This window comes from Pteronotus mesoamericanus, unplaced genomic scaffold (assembly GCF_021234165.1).
Source record: "Pteronotus mesoamericanus isolate MK-2021 breed Mesoamerican mustached bat unplaced genomic scaffold, CSHL_Meso_final contig_702, whole genome shotgun sequence".
NCBI lineage: Eukaryota > Metazoa > Chordata > Mammalia > Chiroptera > Mormoopidae > Pteronotus > Pteronotus mesoamericanus.
Window position 1 is genome coordinate 3,747,647 of NW_026555239.1, and position 17,549 is coordinate 3,765,195.

Genomic DNA, 17,549 nt, shown 5'->3' on the forward strand with positions numbered 1-17,549 from the left:
GAAGGTGAGCACCAGGAAAGTGCACGCAGAGCGGCAGGACAGTCCCCATGGCAGGGAGCAGCCTGGTCTCCCGGCACAATGGCCTTCCCGGGGTTGCCTGATCCATGCCGGTCAGAGGTGCAAGAGCTCTAGAATGGGGGAACAGCGTGTTTATAACCCAGGGACCCGGGGTCCCCTGACCCCACTGACCGTGCCCTCGCTAGGAGTGTCCTGGGCAGTCAGGTTCCGGGTGAACTGGGCGCGCAAGGACCGCCCGTGGCAGCGGGGTGAATAACCCAGCGCGAGCTCCGAGCTCCATCCTGGGCCACGGGCAGGCCGCCCCGGGGAGGCCACTTGTCGGGCAGTTCCCCGTGAGAGCCTGCCTGGGGCCCGGCTGCCTGGCTGTGGGAGGGCCTCTGCCTTCGTGTTCACGTCCGAACCTCCAGGGGGCGTCCCTGTGCCGGCCGGCGGCGCCCATCCACCTCTTCTGCACCAGGTCGCCAGACCCTCTGGCCGTCCCTTGAGCAGTTAGGGCCTCCGATTGTCCCCTAAACCCAGAATAAGGACACAGGCGGAGAGCTGTCCAGGCCCTGAGGCCCCCAGTGTAAGTGTTGCAGCCCATTCAGGGCTCACTCCCAGGGACTGAGGCTCCTGGGCGTCGGTCGGGATGCGGGGGTGGGCCTCCGCCCCCGGCTGCCCCACCGCTGCCTACTCTCGTGAGACCAGCACTGGGAAACCTAGTTTTGGGTTTGGGGACTGCTGTGGTTTGATCTGAGTGTCCCCCCAAATTCAGGCGCTGAAACCCTAAGCCCAACGTGGCAGCATCAGGGGTGGGACCTTCGGGGGTGACGAGGTCCTAAGGGTGGGGCCCTCAGGACTGGGATTAGTGCCCTAGTAAGAGGCCCCAAAGAGCACCTTCACCCCTTCTGCCCATGAGGACATGGCGAGGTGACCGCACACAAATCAGGAAGTGGACCCTCGCCAGACACCGAATCTGCTGGTCCCTTGATCTCGGGACACCCCAGCCTCCAGAATGGGGACCGCAAGCCCTGAGCACCATCTGCTTTTGTTTTCCCAGTTTTGTTTTTTTTTTTTAAATCATTCAAATACATTTTGTCTCCATTTCCCCCCCCCCCCCCTGCCATCTCTTTGGCTTTGTCCCTGGGTTTCCAATTTTTTAAATTTATTATTTGAGAGGAACATTGATTTTTCCTTCCACTCATTTATACATTCATTGATTGCTTCCTGTACGCGCCCTATCAGGGATTGAACCTACAACCTTGGTGTATCAGGACGATGCTCTAACCAGCTGAGCCACCCAGACAGGACACCATCTGTTTCTTATGTTTTGACTGTTTGGTCTCCCACAGAGACAGGGAGGCCCAAGTACGGAAAGCATACTTTATTGTGGTACAAATCCAGTTGAGAAGGGGACAGAACGCCAGCAGCTGAGACAAGGTGTCCCCCTGCTACCTCTCTGCTTGGCTGGAGGGAAGGGCTGAGGTTTATTGTGGTCAACAGAGAGGATGGACAGACAGACACAGCCACACAGAGATGGGAGGCACAATCTGGTCCAGTTTTGCTACAGGGAATGCTCTCGGCTTCAGGTGGAAACAAGCGCTCCACCCTTGACACAGACACAGCAAACTCAGCGGGCAGCCTCCCGCTGCCGGGAGCCGCTGGGAGCCGGGCCCTGGCGCACGGTGCTGCGCAGTACGCTGGCCTTCCGACTCCAAGTCTCAGAAACCACATTAACAACGAGAATTGTGTATTTTCTTCCCATAAATGAAAGAGCAACAGTGATCCAGCATTTTGACTCTAGAGCCCGGTAGAAGACGGTGTCTGACCAACGTGAAGTCCTCTGTGGAACCAGCTTCCGAAGCCGTCCACAGCTTGGCGCTCTGCTGCCCACGCCGGTCCCCTCGACAAAGCGCCACCCAAACTCAGGGCGGAACCATGGCGGTGCCGGGGACCCTGGGGCCAGAGGGACCAGGGCAGGCTGGCCCTTGCTAATTGGCAAGGCATCAGCAGCAAAAGGCGGCGGCTTCCCGCCCTGCGCTCCCCGGTTTGCTGGTGAAGGCTCTGGCTGAGCTGGGGTGGGGACAGGTGACGAGGCTGGGTCTGGCAAGCAGGTTCCCCGATGTGCTCTGGGGACGCCCGTCACACAGGGCCCTTGGGGAGGAGCGTGGGAGCCTGACCCTCGCTCTGGGGGAGCCGTGGTGCCCGAGCGACCCCTGGACAAGAGCCAGCCGGGCCCCGTGCACGTCGGGGCTCCCAGAGGACCCCCTGCCGCGCTCCCCAGAACCACTCTGGCGTTAGCACCCTGGGAGACATGGCGGTCCAGAAACCAAGCGCGCGGCGGTCAAGCCCCGGCCGAGCCTCGAGGACCCGCTGCCACACGGGCGGGGCAGAGGGGAGTGTGGCGGCCCCGCTCCTGGCCATGCCCCGGTGTGAAGCCGGGACATGGCCCGCCTGTGCCCAAGGGGGGAGGGGGGCTTTGCAGAAGCGGCTCAGGGGTCTGAGGCTGGAATCCGCCTCAAGAAAAAGCAGGAGGGCCAGCGAGCACCTACACCAGGCAGGTGACATGGCAGTCACTGGGCTCATCCAGGTACAAGGTGCTGAAGACGTCATTGAAGAAGGTCGGGTGGTACCGGCAGGCTCGCTCACAGTCCGGGTTGAAGTTCACCTCCAGGATCTGTGGCTGCATCACTCGCTTCCCTGAGGGCACAAAGCACAGGCACCTCACTCCTGGGAGGCAGGTGGGGCCCTACCCGGTGCTCCTCCAGGGAAAGGCTCTGGGTCGGCAGCTGGTCGACTCAAAGGGGAAGGGGAGCTGCAGGCCCAGCAGGGGGTCGGCCCCTCCCCCGGGCCCAGCCGCCCTCCCCCACACCTCCTGGCCAACTGGGGGCAGAGGACGACCCGGGCAGCACAGACCAGCGACGCCCTCTCCGTCCCCCAACGGGCAGGGGTGCTGGACAATCGGCTTTGGGTGACTGGGGGGTGTCTGGGTCACAGGATCCCCCTCACCATCTGGACGGCTGTCCCACTTCAGCATGAGGTCGATGGCGTACATGGCCCGGGACGAGGGGTAGTCGCAGAGGCCCAGGGGCGGTGGCTTCGCACATGCCGCGTGGAGCAGCTCCGTGAAGGCCTGGAAGATCTCGGCCTGGGGGCCGGGGGCCGGGTCAGGGCCTGCGTGGCTCCGGTGTCGGCACCAGCTCCCCAGAGTGGCTGGCCTCTCGATGAGGGCTTGCTGCCCCTCCTGGAGCCCCAGCCCCCACACGGCCTGAGTCACCTCCTCTGATGCCCCTTGAGTCTCCAGGCCTGGCCGTAGCCCCCTCTGCCCGACACCTGTGCCCCCTACTCCCGGCACCCGCCTGCCTCCACCTCCTGCCTCGACTTCCCCCTGCACCGAGGTGCGCGGAGCACCCAAGGGCTCCCTCTAGGCCGGCCTGCGTCTCCAGCTGAGTCCCCGTTGTCTCCTGAGTTTCCAGTTCCCGGGGCGGGCAGGGCCTGCAGCCGACTGGCTGTCCCGAGGGTGCCTCTCCAGCCCTCCACGCCCCACACCGCCTCCTTCGCCAGCCTTGGCGGAGGAGCAGGACCTCCCAGAGGAGGCCCCCACGCCCCGCACCCGCCCACAGCAGGGGCCGTGGCCCCTCAGCCCTCCAGCTGTGCTCAGGGCTTACCTGGACACTCTTCCAGGGAAATTCTGGGTACTGCTTCTCAAACTCGGGGATGAACTCGTCATAGTGCACCTGCGACAGAGACAGGGACCACCACAGGTCAGCGCCTGCCCCACCCCGGGAGGCAGGAGGCTGGGAGTGACTCTGGACAAGCGAGTTTACTTCTTGGCGCTTCAGTGTCTTTATCTATAAAATGGGACAACGCTCCCTGCCCAGCCAATTTTGCAGGGCTGCTGGGGGCCTCCAATGAGACAAGGTACGCCGAGGGCTCGGCAGGCTGCGAGGGGGGGCCAACGCGTCACTGCGCTGGAGTTGGGACACTGCAGGGGAGGCAGCCCGGGGACCCACGCCCGCAGGACCCTGGCTGAGCTCCTGGCTCCCAGCTCCCAGGGCCTGAGGGTGGCGGCGTGTGCTCAGGCTGGGCTGCGCTGCACCCAAAACACACCTGGGCCGGCCGGCCCTCAGTGCAAGGAAGCACCAGGCTGGGCTCCCCACAGAGACTCAGCATTCATGACCCCTGGCCATGTGTCCCCACCTGCGGGGGCTTCAGAAGAAACGGGACCCTCAGGATGACACGTTCACAATACAACAAGAAGACACTCTGTCCCCCAGAGACAACGTTCACCACTGTCCTGGGGCCTGGTGAGGGCTCGGGGTCCCAGGGACCAGCAGCTCAGGCCGGGAGGAGGGACGAGAGCAGCAGCCCCTGCTGGGGCGTCCATGTGGGCACCCGCCCGGAGGACGTCGCACACGCAGCGCAGCTGGGCGCCCCCGCGCGCCCTGTGCAGGAAGCTCACGGAGCAGTGAAAACCCAGAAATGATCTCAAGGTCTGTGAGTGAGAGAGAGACAGAGCGACCCAAGAATGACCTGCAGCGACACTTAGGATAGTGACAATCTGAAAGCAGGGTGCTCAGCAGAAGAGGAAAGATGCGGAAGGGTTTGTTCAACAGGACACTGTTTACACAAAACCCTGAAGTACAGAGCAGCCATTTGGCTTGTGCAGGGGTGAACTCTTGCTACAAAGAATCAGGACGTGTGCCCTGGCTGGCGTGGCTCAGTGCATTGGGTGTCAGCCTGCTGAACACCGAAAGGTCGCCAGTTCGATTCCCAGACAGGGCACATGCCTGGATTGCAGGTTGGGCAACAGATAGATGTTATCTTTCACACATTGATATTTCTCCTCCTTTCTTTCTCCCTCCCTTCCCCTCTGTCTAAAAAAACCTTAAAAAAAAAAAAAAAAAAAAAAAGAATCAACACACACCTGGCACCCGCTCCCCAGGCCCCGCCAGGCCCCTACCTGCTTCAGCACCACTTCTGGGTCGTAGTTCATGACAGTGAAATGTTTCTCGTAGTCGTCCAGGTCGTTGAGAGCGAAGGGTCTACAAGACAAGCAGGCAGACCCCTCAGACAGGGCACCGGACCCCATGGCCCCTCACGTCGGAGCCTATTTTACAAGGACCGCTCACGGTGGCTGAGGGGGGCTTGGCGGGTCCCCTGCAGGGTGCGCGGTGATGGTGCTCCAGCGCAGGTGTCTGATCCGTCCAAGAGGGGCCCCGCCGCTTGCCCACGCCCCCCGGCCCGCCCAGTCTCTTCAGTTACCGGTTGGAGAAGCGCAGCCAGAACACGTCATACACGAACAACCTCAGGGGCTTCACCGACCGCAGCAGCACAATGTAGCGGATGTCGAACTTGACCCTCCCCACGTCTTCTCGAAGGAACAAGACAGGACTTTCAATGTACTTGGACACAACCTGGAGGGCACAGATGCAGGCTCACGGGAGGCTCTCCCCTGACCTGGGCCAGGACAGAGCGCCCGGCCTCCCCGGCTGCAGGCTCCCGCTCGGAGGGACGGGCGCCCTCCCACTGCGGCCCCTGCCCCGGAGGCGGGGAGGGGCCTGCAGCCCGTGCTTCTCTTCCCCCTCTGCGTTTTCAAACCCCCACCTAGCCTCGGAAGATTCCTTCATCTTCCCTTTTACTTCGATGGGGGAAAAGATCCCACAAGTTTTGGAAATGGAACTCGTTCTCAGCCCTAAATCCACCGGCTCCCCGCGGCACAGCGGGAAACCTCCGGCGACGTCCCGAGGCATGCTCCCCTCGGCCTCTGCCCAGGCATGCGGTCTTGTGCCTCGAACTCCCCGGCACAGGCTCTGCGGTGCCTCCGGTCCTGGCCCGGCTGTCTCCCTCCTGCCGTGCGGTCCCCCGCGGTGCACCGCGTGGGGACTCTGAGGTCCCACACACCCAGGATGGCTCTGATCGAGCTCCCTGCTCTCCCGGACGGTCAGGCCCCTCTGCCGGCGGAGCAGTGGGGGCTTCAGAGACTCCTATGAGCTGAGTGACCTGTCGTCGCCCACGCCGGGACCCACTGCATAGGCCTCAACGCCAGAGCCCCCTACCCGCCCCCCGTGGCCAGCCTGTGCGCCCAGTGCCGCCCACCGCACGTGGCCGGGGCCCACCTTGGGGCTGCTCTCGCGGTGCCGGATGACGCTGTGGAGGCTCCTGGTGATGTGGGTGTCCAGGCTGCGCGCCAGGTTCCAGGGCTTGCAGATCCAGTGGTTGTCCTCGCCCCTGGGAGCAGACGGGCAGGCTGGCCTGGGCCCGGGGCTCCCTCCCAGGCTGCGCCGCCCCAGGACCATGGCGGCAGAGGGACACCCAGCCTCCCCCAGGGGCGGTCAGAGGCTGGGTCTCTGGGAGGGAGGGTGGCGCCTGCTGGAGCCAAGGGGGCTGCGCTCCGTGGGGGGGCAGGGGGGCGGGCGCTTACCGCCTCTCCCGCTGCTGGAAGTAGCTGACAAACTGGGGCAGCTCGGTGTGCAGGTTGAAGGTGCGGGGCAGCCAGGCCGGGCCCTCGGGGCCCCCCGCCCGGCGCGCGATGGAGGCCAGGCAGTCCTTCACCGTCAGCAGGTTCTCACAGGGGAACTGGTTCAGCAGCACGTGCGGCCTCTCCTGGCTGAGCCTCCTGCGGCCGAGCAGCGGGACAGGCTCAGGGGGCTGCGGCGAGGGGCTCGGGGGCCGGGGGCCCGCGCCCGGCTGGGAGGGGCCTCACCTATAGTCCTTGAAGTGGGAGAAGTTGTAGAGGATGTCGGCGTCCGCCTCGCTCTGGGTGAAGGTGAAGCGGGGGTGGGTGAGGTGGCTGAGCACCTGCTGCACGTCCGTGTAGACCCTGCAGGGAGAGGTGGGCTGCCGTGGGCCAGCCAGGCGGGACCGCCCCTGGGCCCCCGCCTGTAACGTGGGCCCACGTGTCATTAAAATGCAACAGGACAACTGAGTGTTGCACAAACCCGAGCTCTCTCCTCCCAGCGGAAACAGAGGGGACAAGCGGCACCACAGCACCACTCGTCTCTCAGGGACACACCACGCACTCAACCCGAGGAGGGAGGAGGTACCCCAGGTGCCCGTGGGCGGGTGAGCGAGCATGAGGCAAAGACAAGTGCCCCACGGAGGCCTCGCTCGGCGCTGGGGCTGGCGCCCGCCGAGCTGAGCCCATGTGGCCCTGGCAGAGGTGCGGACAGGGCCTGGGAGCCTGCCTGCTGGGGGGCGGGGGTGGCCGCGACCTGGAAGCAGTGGGTTGAGTGTGGAGGCAGGTGGGGGCCCAGCCTGGGGGGAGTTCCAGGGGAGGGACGGGGTGAGGAGCTGGGCTGCTCGGGCAGCGCTGGAGCACAGGGCATGATCCGGGGGGGCCTCGGGGAGGCCTCTGACCCTGAGGCGGTGGCGGGGCGCTGGGCAGGGCAGAGGGGGGCATTGCCCTTTCCGGCTGGAACAGGCTGGGCATCCAGAGGAGGGCTCTCGCTGGAGGCAGTGGCCAGGCTGCCTGGCCTGAGCGGGCCACCTCCCAGCCAGCTCTGCACCTGGCGGGGGATGGGGCGGGGAGCTCCGCACCTCCACCCCCTCACCTGTAGAGCACAGCATCTGCTTTTGGGGGCGGGGGAGGGGGCACAGCTGGGCTTGCCTGTTTGGCTGTATGTAACCTGCCGGCCCCACTGGCAGACGCTGGCACAGTCCCCTACCCACAGCAGCCCTGGTGCCCTTCCTGGGTGCCCAGAAGGTCACTCAGCACAGGCTCCCGGCCTCCCGGAGGGGCCCGCGCACACGGGCCTGGCTGTTTTCCTTCCAGGATGAGGCACATGCACACTGAGAGCCCAGGCACGCAGAGCAGTCCCACATGGAGGGCTCGGGGACGCAACACCCTGTGCCGCAGGACAGGGCTGTGGTAGGAACCAGCTTCAGGCCGGCCCCCGCCTGCCCCAAATTCTCACGTCCTATTCCTGTCTGCCAAGGGTGTGCTTAAACTCCGTCCCTCCGGGCCCTGCTCACCCCTTACTTCTTGCAGCATTCTCTCTGTGGTCCTAAGAATGCCACCTCTGGCATCTCAGCCACAGTGGCATCACCAGACAGAGCAGACCTGCTGAGTGCTGCCCTGTGCCAGGCGCTGTTGTGGGAGCTGTGGGAAGTGAGGTATGCACGCGTGAGAGCGTGCGTGAGCATGCAAAGTGGCTGTGAGAAGGCTCCCTGCAAGCTGAGAGGGGGCTACGCACTTGAAGATGTGGTCACAGGGATATGCCACTGGATCGATGGCCACTGGCAGCTTCTCCTTGTTTTCCTCCAAAATGGCCTGGAAGGGAAGACACGGGCAGCAGAAATAGGCTTCTGAGAAAGGAAGCCAGGGAACAGGCACCGCCTCACCCCGGCAGACCAGGGCTGGGACCCCGGGGCACGCCCAGACCTCACAGGGCGCCTTTTGTCAGAGCCCTCTGACCACGCCCACCCCAGGTTCTGGGGCTTGAGGCCCCTCAGGTGCTGAACAGCCTGGTGTTGCATCAAAAGAACAATGTAAACATTGTTCTCATTCTTCTCAAGGCTGCCTCCAAACCACAGGCGGCTGAGGGGCCCCGCCTGCCCTCGAGGGGCTGCTGGTCCTCAGGGGGCCCCCAAGGGCTGTTCCATGAGCAGTGAGGAGGTTTAGGCCATGCCCACCAACTTGGACACCCCTTTAAAAGAGCTTAATTCATCTCCCCAGTGTGTGGGCAGAGTTGCTTCTAATCAATAAAAGGTGGAAGAACACCGCGTGACTTGATCAAGGGCCCGCGGCTTCCTCCTCGCTGCTCTGGGGATGTGGGCTCTGAGCCGCCAGCCACGCTCTCGGAGGGCCCTCCAGCAGCCCGTGGACAGGCCCCGAAGCCGCCTGCCTCCAGCCAGCACCACCTGACCTGGTGGGAACGCAGGTCCTCAGCTGCATCGGGCCTCGAGGACACGGCCCCGCCCGGCCCGAGAGCCTGACTGCCTCCCGAGGGCCGCTCTCCCACCCCACCCCACAGAAACGGCACCAGACGGTAGCCGTTTGCTCTCTGAAGCTGGAGTGATTTGTCATGCGGCGATAACCGACTAACACAGGCAGCCCAGGGCGCAGAACAGCCAGGGCGCTTTCTCGCAGTGTTTGGCCTCTTACCGCCCCTTCTTGGACAGTTGAGGGCAACCCAAGAAAAAAAGGCATTTTAACACATGTGCCTTTACCAAACAGCCTCAAGATCAGGAAGTCTTTGTCCTTCAGAGGTTTGCTAATATCTGGTGACTGAATGGAGAACATTCCAGAAGCCACCAGGCAAACAGGCCCGATGTGGGAGGGAGAGGGGCGCGGGGTCCCACCTGGTAGTGCGCCTCGGGCGGCTCGGGCGTGCGGGAGCTGAGGCCCAGCATGTCGGCGGGGGCCCATGGCAGGAGCCTGCACCTCCGGATCAGAGGGTCTGCCTCTCCATAGGCGAAGTCCCGGGTCACCTCCTCTGCACCAACACATACGTGCCCATCAGGGGGCGGCAGGAGATGCGGCCTGGCCTCTGGCGGGGGCAGACGCCTGACTTACCGCCTGTGTCCAGGTCCCTCAGGGGCCACAGCAGCGTGTAGGCGACCCGCTGGGGCATGTAGAAGAAGGGGGCGGTGGCGAAGCTGGGCACGTCCGAGTGCTGGATGCGCGAGCCGAACTCGTCCATGATGTACCACACCGGCACCTTCTCCTCGGCCGTCTGCGGGCAGAGCGCACACGGCCCTCGTCCACCCGCCCACGGACCCAGCGCCCCCCACCCGACGCGCTGAGCCTGGGGCAGCTACCATGCAAACCCCCAGGCCCCTTGGCCCCGGCACCTGGGACAGTGGCCCTGCCGTGGGAGACCAGGACACAGGCCCGCAGGCGTCAGGGCGATCGGCTGTGTGCTACAGGCGCCCGGACACCAGGCACTTAGCCCAGCAGCCACGTGGATGTGCGGTCCCGTGTGTACAGCAGGGGGTGGGGGGACGGGGAAGGACCTGCATTTTGGCTGGGGGGACATCTAGGCTGAGGTCATGAGACACAACTTGGGTTTTCCAACCTAAACGTGGGGAGGGGCCCGTCTGAGGGTGTGTGGGGAGGGTAGGCGGCATGACGAGAGCCCGAGGACGCCTGCTGCCAGGACTCCGCTCCTCTCCTGAGGGTAGGGGGGACCACGGAGCCTTTTAGGAGGGCAGGTGACAGGCCCAGGGGCACCCAAGCAGACGCCTCGTCCCCGGCACTGGCTGGTCCCAGGCAGAGGGTGAGGTCCAAGACAAAGATGCCAGGACGGGAGGCTTCAAGGGGCGCTGGAAGGGGGTGAGCTGGCTCACTGGTGGGGCGAGGGCCCTCGGTTGGCCGCCCCCGCCCCGACCGCACCGGGCAGTGAAGGCCTACGTCCGCCACTCACCCCGTGGGACAGCTGGTAGGTCTGGTTGAACTTCCACATCTCCTCCAGCACCTGGTCCACAGCCTCAGCGCTGGGCAGCTCCCCGTGGAACTCGACGCCCATCAGGTTGGCCATGCGGTGCAGCAGGCCAGGCACCTGGTGCAGCTGCTGGCGGGCATGCGCCACGCGGCAGGTCCAGGCGTGGTCGATGAGGAAGATGCTGCAGGCACAGGCCACAGGGGTGTGAGGCCGCCGCACGGGCGCAGCAGGCAGGGAAGCGGCGGCGGACGGGGAGGGGGCGGCGGCTTGGGGCTGCGGCTGAGACCGGCACCCAACCCGGGACTCGGGCTCCCCAGCACCAGTGGTCCTGGGGGGGGGGTCCAGGCTCTGCCAGCCACGCATTGGGTGGCCATGGGCACGGTCCTCTCCCGCTTCCAGTTCCTAACACAGAGCACCAGGGACCCTACGTCCCACTGCCCGGCTGATGCAGCATCCAACGAGGCAGAACCACAACATGCCGACTGAACACCAAGTCCTCGTGTGCTGTGATCACAGCGACCCCTCAACAGCGAGTGACCTCCACGGGGCTCTGACCCACGGCAGGAGCTCAGCCAGAGAGAGGCTGGCCACGCGGGGTGGCCAGCAGCAGGCATGTGTGCAAAGGAGCGGCCACACAGAGCTCATTCATGCACGCCCGGGGCTTGCGGGCACTTCCTGGAAAGCTCTGAGGCCTTTTCCCTGAGAGGCCTCAGCTCCCACCCTTGGGGCACCTGCAGCCCACACGCCCAGGGGGAGGGGAGCCGCCCTCCCCCGCACGACGCGATGTGGGGTAGCTGTGGCAGAGGACAGGGCCACGGCGCCCAGACAGCGACCCTGCCCCAGCAGGCGGGCAAAACGGCCTCACCCCTGTTTCTGGGCTAGAATGAAAGGGACGGCCAATGCTCCAGGCCTCAGGCTGGGTGGCAGGCTGGGCGGTATTCATTTCACTGTGCTTGTATGTACGGGTTTCAACCAACTTCAGATCAAAAATATTTGAAAAATGTTACAGGGTTGCCCACGCGCACTCTGCCGTCAGGCCTAGGAGGGTCTGTTCTTAGACTCTGTTGCGTCATTGCTCCGTGCCGCGTAACAATTGTTCACAGAACATTTCCGTTGTAGTGTAAGTAGGTATCCCAAGTGGAGTGAGATGACCTGAGTCCGTGGCGGGACACACGTAGATTACAGGCCAGTACAGGGCGGGGCAACGGCAGGTTTACCGTTGTTCTCGCGGAAAACAATACACTAATTATAAATAATGACGCAAGAATAAATTGTTTCGTGTGTTCACAACTGCAGCCCTACTTTGCCCCCCGCCCCGGCCCCGCAGTACTGCGCCCTTTTACAGAAGCCACGGGAGCGCCTGCGATCTCGGTGTCTGAAGGGTGCCCAGAACCCCCGCTCAGGGGCACTGAGGCACGACTCTGTCACTCCCTGTTTGTAGATCCTGAAACACATGAAGATATATTCCTGCCCACCTGCATCAGGTCGATGACCATGTGACACAGCGCAGGGAGCAGACCCCTGGGGACCCCAAGGGGCGCTCCACGCCGCAGGTGCGGGGGAGAGGGCAGAGGGCCAGCCTGCCGACGGGAGACCCAGGGCCCTGGAGGGAGAAAGACCCGGGGGCAGGGCGGGCTCCAAACCCAGGAGCCCCCGCATCCCCTCCCAGACCTAATGGCTGTGGCGTGCAGCGCAGGTGCTGCGGCAGTGGCCCCTCGAGGTGGCCCCGGGGCCTGCTGCAGCCCCAGGCCACACAGGTGGGGACAGAGCGGGCACACTTGGAGGCGGGTGGCGCTGGCCTTCACGGGAAGAAAAGCCTGCAAGTTTCTGCGTGAAACAGCAACCCACCTGGGAGAGCGCAGGTGCTCCAAGGCTGTAATTATGTGTGTGGCCACGCCCACCACCTCCAGGGCTGGGGAAGGAAGCCAGCACCTTCCAGGAAGAGCCCTGGACACAGGGACCTATGACTCTCAGAGGATACCAAGTGTCTTCCTCGAGTTCCCAACAAAGTTGGGCAGAGGCGCCTGCCCTAGCTGATGGCCCTTCTTGGCCCCTGGGAGGCAGGAAGCCCGCAGTCCAGCCTCAGCTCTGCCCTGTGGCCCTGGACAAGGCCCAGCCCACCTCTGGGCCTCGCCGTCCTCCCCTGAGGGCTCATCCAGAGCCCCCTCACACACCTCACATCCGGGGAACGAAGCCCCCGGGGAACAGGGCGCTCAGGCTCCGGCTCCACCCAGACCCAGGTTCCGGAGTAGCTGGGAAGGCCCAAGAGTCCTCGGAAAAGCTCGGGCTCATGGGTAGGGCTGCCGCGGGGCAGATGCCCACCCTCCACAGCTGTGCGATCTCTGGGCCGGTCCCTCCCGTGTCCTCATCGGCAAAATCGGAACTCATCACCTGTTGTGCGCTGGGCAGGCCGGCACGGGGGCTGGGTCAGGACCACACGAAACACGACCCATGCGGCAGTGTCATCGGTATCAGGACGGACACAACCCTGAGGCCCAGGGGAAACACACTAGCCACGAGCAAGTGCTCGTCACGCGGGGTGCACGCAAGTTTCTGCAGCTGCTGCTTCCCCTCAGTGCCCCGCCCAGACCCCTACCTGTTGGGGTTGGCCGCCTGGAGCCCATTCTCGTTGGTCACGATGACCTTGTAGCAGCGCTCACTGCCTGGGTTGGGCTTCTTCTTGTGCGCCTCCCGGGTGGCCTCCTCCTCACTCTCCTCCTCCTCCACTTCTTCCACTTGCATTATCCCAAACATCTCTCCCGCGTCGAAAACCTGGGGGCCACAGCAGGCAGTATTGGCAGGATACCCCAACCCTGAACCCTGACTGCAGCCTGACTTCCGCTTCCAGCCTCCAGGTCAAACGAGACGAGACCCCTCAGGGGTGGCACGGCCTAGTTACTGCCCAACCACCCATTTCACAGGTGGGGAAACTGAGGCTCCCAGAGAGAGCAGCCAGAACCGTGACCCAGCCTACCCCGCAGGACCTGTGCCGAGAGGGGGCCTGCAAACGGTCTGCGACATGTCTACTCTGGGCCCTTGCTCTGCAGGGAAAACAAGGCCTGAGTGGCAGCGGGGGTGGCTCTGGTCACACTGGAAGTAAATGGAAGTCAAGGTCTTGGTGGCCAGGGATCTCACTCCAATTTCACGCTCTCTCCAAAGGAACCACTCCAACACCAGGGCAGCTGAGGCAACCCAGAGGGAGCGAGCTGTCCAAAAGCCTGCCGTGGCCACCACCAGCCCAGGCCTGCACGAAGCATGGCCTGGGGGCCTGGGGCTTGTCTCCTGAGGTCCCCGCCAGGATGGGACAGGAGCTCAGGGCCCTGGTGCTTGCCTTTCCCTGGGAAAGGACAACTGCCAGCCACGTGCAGCTGGTGAGAACGAGCTGGCCTCCGTGTGTGCTCCAGAGCCAGGCTCTGTGACCTTGAATGAGTCACTGAGTCACACCGCGTCTCAGCTTCCCCATCTGTACAACTGGCATATTAGGACCACCTCAGAGAGTGGCTGGAAGGTTAATGGTTAACACACATAAAGAGCTAGAACTCTAGCTGGCACATTCTCAGGGCAAATGCTCAGGCACCTCCCGTTTAGAGATGGGAAAAGCATCTCACGGGGCTTCAACCCAGAGCCCCGAGCCCGACAGGAGGGCGGGAGTGGGGGAGCGCAGCACAGGGCCTGGGGGTGGAAGCCTGCCTCAGGGCTGGCCTCTCCCCAGCTTCAGAGGGCGGGTGACCGCAATCCCTTCGCGGCGGGGCTGGGAAGTGCACGCAGACAGGAGTGGGGCTGAAACGGGACTTCAGAACACCTCCTCCCTTCCTTCCAAGGGAAGCTTCCTTTCAAGGTGAGGCACCAGAAGCCCCATGCCTGCCTGCGGGCCGGTGCCCGGGCTACAGGCGTGCGCCCTTCCCCACACCTGGGTCCGCAGCAGCAGCAGCATCAGCAGCAGCAGGTTTCCCTCGGAACAATGACTGCAGGGTGGGTCCGGCAGAGTGGTGACTCACAGCTCTGCCCATAACTCCGAGTGGCAAGGGAGGGCCGTGGAAAAACACCGGCTGCAGAGCAGCGGCGGCTGGGCCACAGGGGCACCAGTCTGGGGACTGCCCACTATGTGCTGGGCACCGGCTGAAACTTATCTCATGTCCCCCCACCCCCTCCCTGCCAAGACAGTCCTGCTTTCTAGACAGACTCCACCGGGTGAGGGACTTGCCCAAGGGAGGGTTTGCTGCTTGCTGGCTGGGCTGGAGCTGGGTGCTCCCACACGGTGCTCCTTCGGCCCAGCAAGGGAGGACCTTTTACCCCCATAAAACAAACTGCGGGGGTCTCCTCCCACCGAGCACAGGCCTGGGGCCAGGGCTCAGGAAATGCGGGGAGGATTGAGGGCAAGTCACTGGGGGAAGGAAATTCAGTTACAAAAGATAGGTATGTGCTGTCTGCCACTGACATTGTATCTTTTTTATAGCAACTACCCGTTTTGAGCAGGAAGGTACCTGGTCCAACCCCTGATTTCACAGATGGAGAAACTGGCTGAGAGGGAGGGGTTTGTCCAGGCTCAGACCTTCTTCCTGGCTCTGGAGGCCCCCCTCATCGCCTGCACACAGGCCAGGAGGCAGCCCCTTGAAGGGAAGTCTGGCTCCAGGTGAGGAGGAGCACCCACTGGCTGGGACCTGAGCAAACCACCCCAAACCAGCGCTGCCCCCCCTTCCCTTCCCCGCCCCACCCCAGGACCCACGGGGAGTCGCTGTGGAGGGCCAGGCACGGGACTGGTGAGCCAGCATGGAGCCGTCCCCACAACCACAAAACTGGAGAGAACCTACAGCTAAGACCTTCTCATTTTTCGTTAGATTTGTGCTCCGTCTCCCTCAGACTGCCTTCTTTAATTTGCAAATGAGGGCAAGTCAGGCTTAAGTCAAATGAAGGAACGTTAAAGAATTTTGTGACCCAAACAGTTAAAGCCACACAAATCCATGGGCCTCCTATTCTCCCAATGGGAGGCAGTGGCTGAAAGCTCCCTGATCTGAAGCCGCTTCCTCTTCCTGAGCCTCAGTTTCCTCAACTGTGTGATGGGGGTGCGGACTCGTACTCCTCACAGGACTGCGGTGAGGCTCGGAGGCCGAGGAGTCGCTCAGCGCACGGCACACAACAGGAGCCAAGGTTCGTTTTGCTTACAGGTTCCACCGCAGCCCTGGCCCAGCCCCAGGTGCGGGCAGGCCCGGGGCCACAGGTCCAGGGCCCTGGCGGCCACTCTTCAGCCCCACACTTTAGGCGGCTCTGAAACTGCCGAGGAGGCAAAGGCTAAGTCGGTCATCGTGGCATTCGTGGCTCTTCTTGATCATACCCTTGCCTGATCCTCTGGCCTCGTCTGTCCACACCACCCCCAACTCCCCGAGAGGCACATACCCCTGCGCGTCTCACTGAGGCCTGCCCAGGTCGGGCACAGGCTCCCCGAGTCCTGCAACGCGTTCGCACGTCGCGAGCTCCCCCCACCGCCCCCCCAACCTCATCCGCACGTGTCTTGCAGGAGGCCCCCCTGCCTTCCCCAGGCGGGCTTCCCAGCCGCCAAACCCCAGCGATTCTCGGCCAAGGACCGGCCCGCAGACCACACCCTTCCCAGTAGAAGGGTACAGAGCGGTCCACCCGCGGCGAGCCCAGGGCCCGCTCTGCGCCCGGGTGCTCCCAGCCAGACGCCTGGACCTCCCCGTGTCGCCCCGGCCCGCACCTCGTGCTCCAGCTTGTGCAGGAGGCGGCCCCAGTACCGCTCGGGGACCCCCGACGCGCGCAGCGCCGGGCCGTGCAGCGCCGCGAACGCGGCCACGGCCCGCGCGCCCTCCTCGGGGCCCGGGCCCCGCTCCGAGCTCGGCGCCGCGTCCGCCTCCATGGCGCCTGCACTAGCGCCAAGCCCAGCGCCGCCGCAGCACGCGGGCGCAGCCCTCCCCACTCAGCCCGCCCGCCAGCGCCGCCGCCCCGCCCACCCCCCAGCTCTCCGCGACCCCGCCCACCGCCGGTCCGCACGCAGCGGGCCGCCGGGGCGCGAGGCTCCAGGGCCGGGGCCCGGGGACCCCGGGAACACGGGAGCCCGGCCGTGGCGGGGCGCGTCCGCGAGTGCGCGGGCGTGGTAGCCCGGGCCTGCGCCCCCCGCTCGCGACTTGGCGCTGCTGGTGGGGGCGGAGCCTTTTCTCTCCCCGAGGCTGCCCCGCGGGATGCCGGGAGCGAAGCTTTACAGCGGTGGAAACCGGAAGAGGCTCCAGAGAGTGTCCCTGAGGGGACACTAAGGCCCAGAGGCAGTGGGGTGGCTTGCCTGCTGCGCCGAACCGAACCGCCTGCGGGCCCCCAGAGGCGGGCGGGGGCTCCCTGGTCCTGGAAAGCTTGACCAAGTTTAGGTCCTGCAAAGCACTGGGCCTCTTCAATTTCCTTACGTTTGTATTAGGAATGTAAATTTATGCAATTAACACCGAGAGGTTTTACGTACAAGTTGAGGCACTGCAAAGAGAGTTCAACGTGTAATTACAGATTTCAAATATCGTTCTCTGGACATTCCAATTTTTCAAGTTCTCCTATTGCTTATGTGGGGGTTCAGAGAGAGCCACCCCAAGATGTGCCTCAGCGATATGCGGATTGCTTCCTTGCTCGGGACGACTGAGACTCCAGCGCTCAAGAGACACGTCCGTGCTGTGTCTCGGGGCAGGCAGGGCAGGCTTGTAACTACTGAACGCCGGCTCTTCGTGGGGCCCTGCGATGACCTCCCGAAGCCCCCAGGCGCAGGCAGTTTGTTTACCTCCTCCCCAGCTCGGCCCGCCGGAGCCTGCGTGCGCCGGAGCCTGCGCGCGGATGTATTCAATGCGGTGGCTTCCTCTTGTTAATCTGTGTCGTGACTATTGGATGAGACCGTGGAAAGAGCCGTGGGGGGCAACGCTGCTTCCTCCCGGACGCTTCCGCAGCCACGTTTCATTGGCCTCCCGGGCGCAACTTTGCAGTGACTGTATTTTGCTAAAAGGCTCAAAGGCTAAAGTGGTTGGTTGGTTGGCTTTTTGTTTTTGATGCCTCCGTTGCTATTTTGATTAAAAGTTTTAAACTGAATTTGAACAAAATGTGTCAGTTCAGAGGACTTGTTAATGTGACTGGGGCACTGAAGTCGGTCTGTGAAGGCTCAAACTTCCAAACTCCCGATGGTGA

The 17,549-nt window shown here is 63.8% G+C and overlaps 1 protein-coding gene across 1 annotated transcript; it reads right to left on the minus strand.

Annotated features, from left to right (window-relative positions):
• Positions 1-1,390: 1,390 nt before the first annotated feature.
• On the minus strand, positions 1,391-16,310 carry TTLL12 (tubulin tyrosine ligase like 12). Its single transcript, XM_054582488.1, has 14 exons — positions 16,096-16,310; positions 12,979-13,154; positions 10,365-10,563; positions 9,515-9,674; positions 9,301-9,434; positions 8,193-8,269; positions 6,704-6,820; positions 6,422-6,616; positions 6,117-6,228; positions 5,263-5,414; positions 4,961-5,042; positions 3,666-3,734; positions 3,007-3,145; positions 1,391-2,697 (listed from the first exon to the last, which is right to left on the minus strand). The coding sequence occupies exons 1-14, from the start codon at positions 16,252-16,254 to the stop codon at positions 2,546-2,548; spliced, it is 1,923 nt and encodes a 640-aa protein (XP_054438463.1). The 5' UTR covers positions 16,255-16,310; the 3' UTR covers positions 1,391-2,545.
• Positions 16,311-17,549: the final 1,239 nt, after the last annotated feature.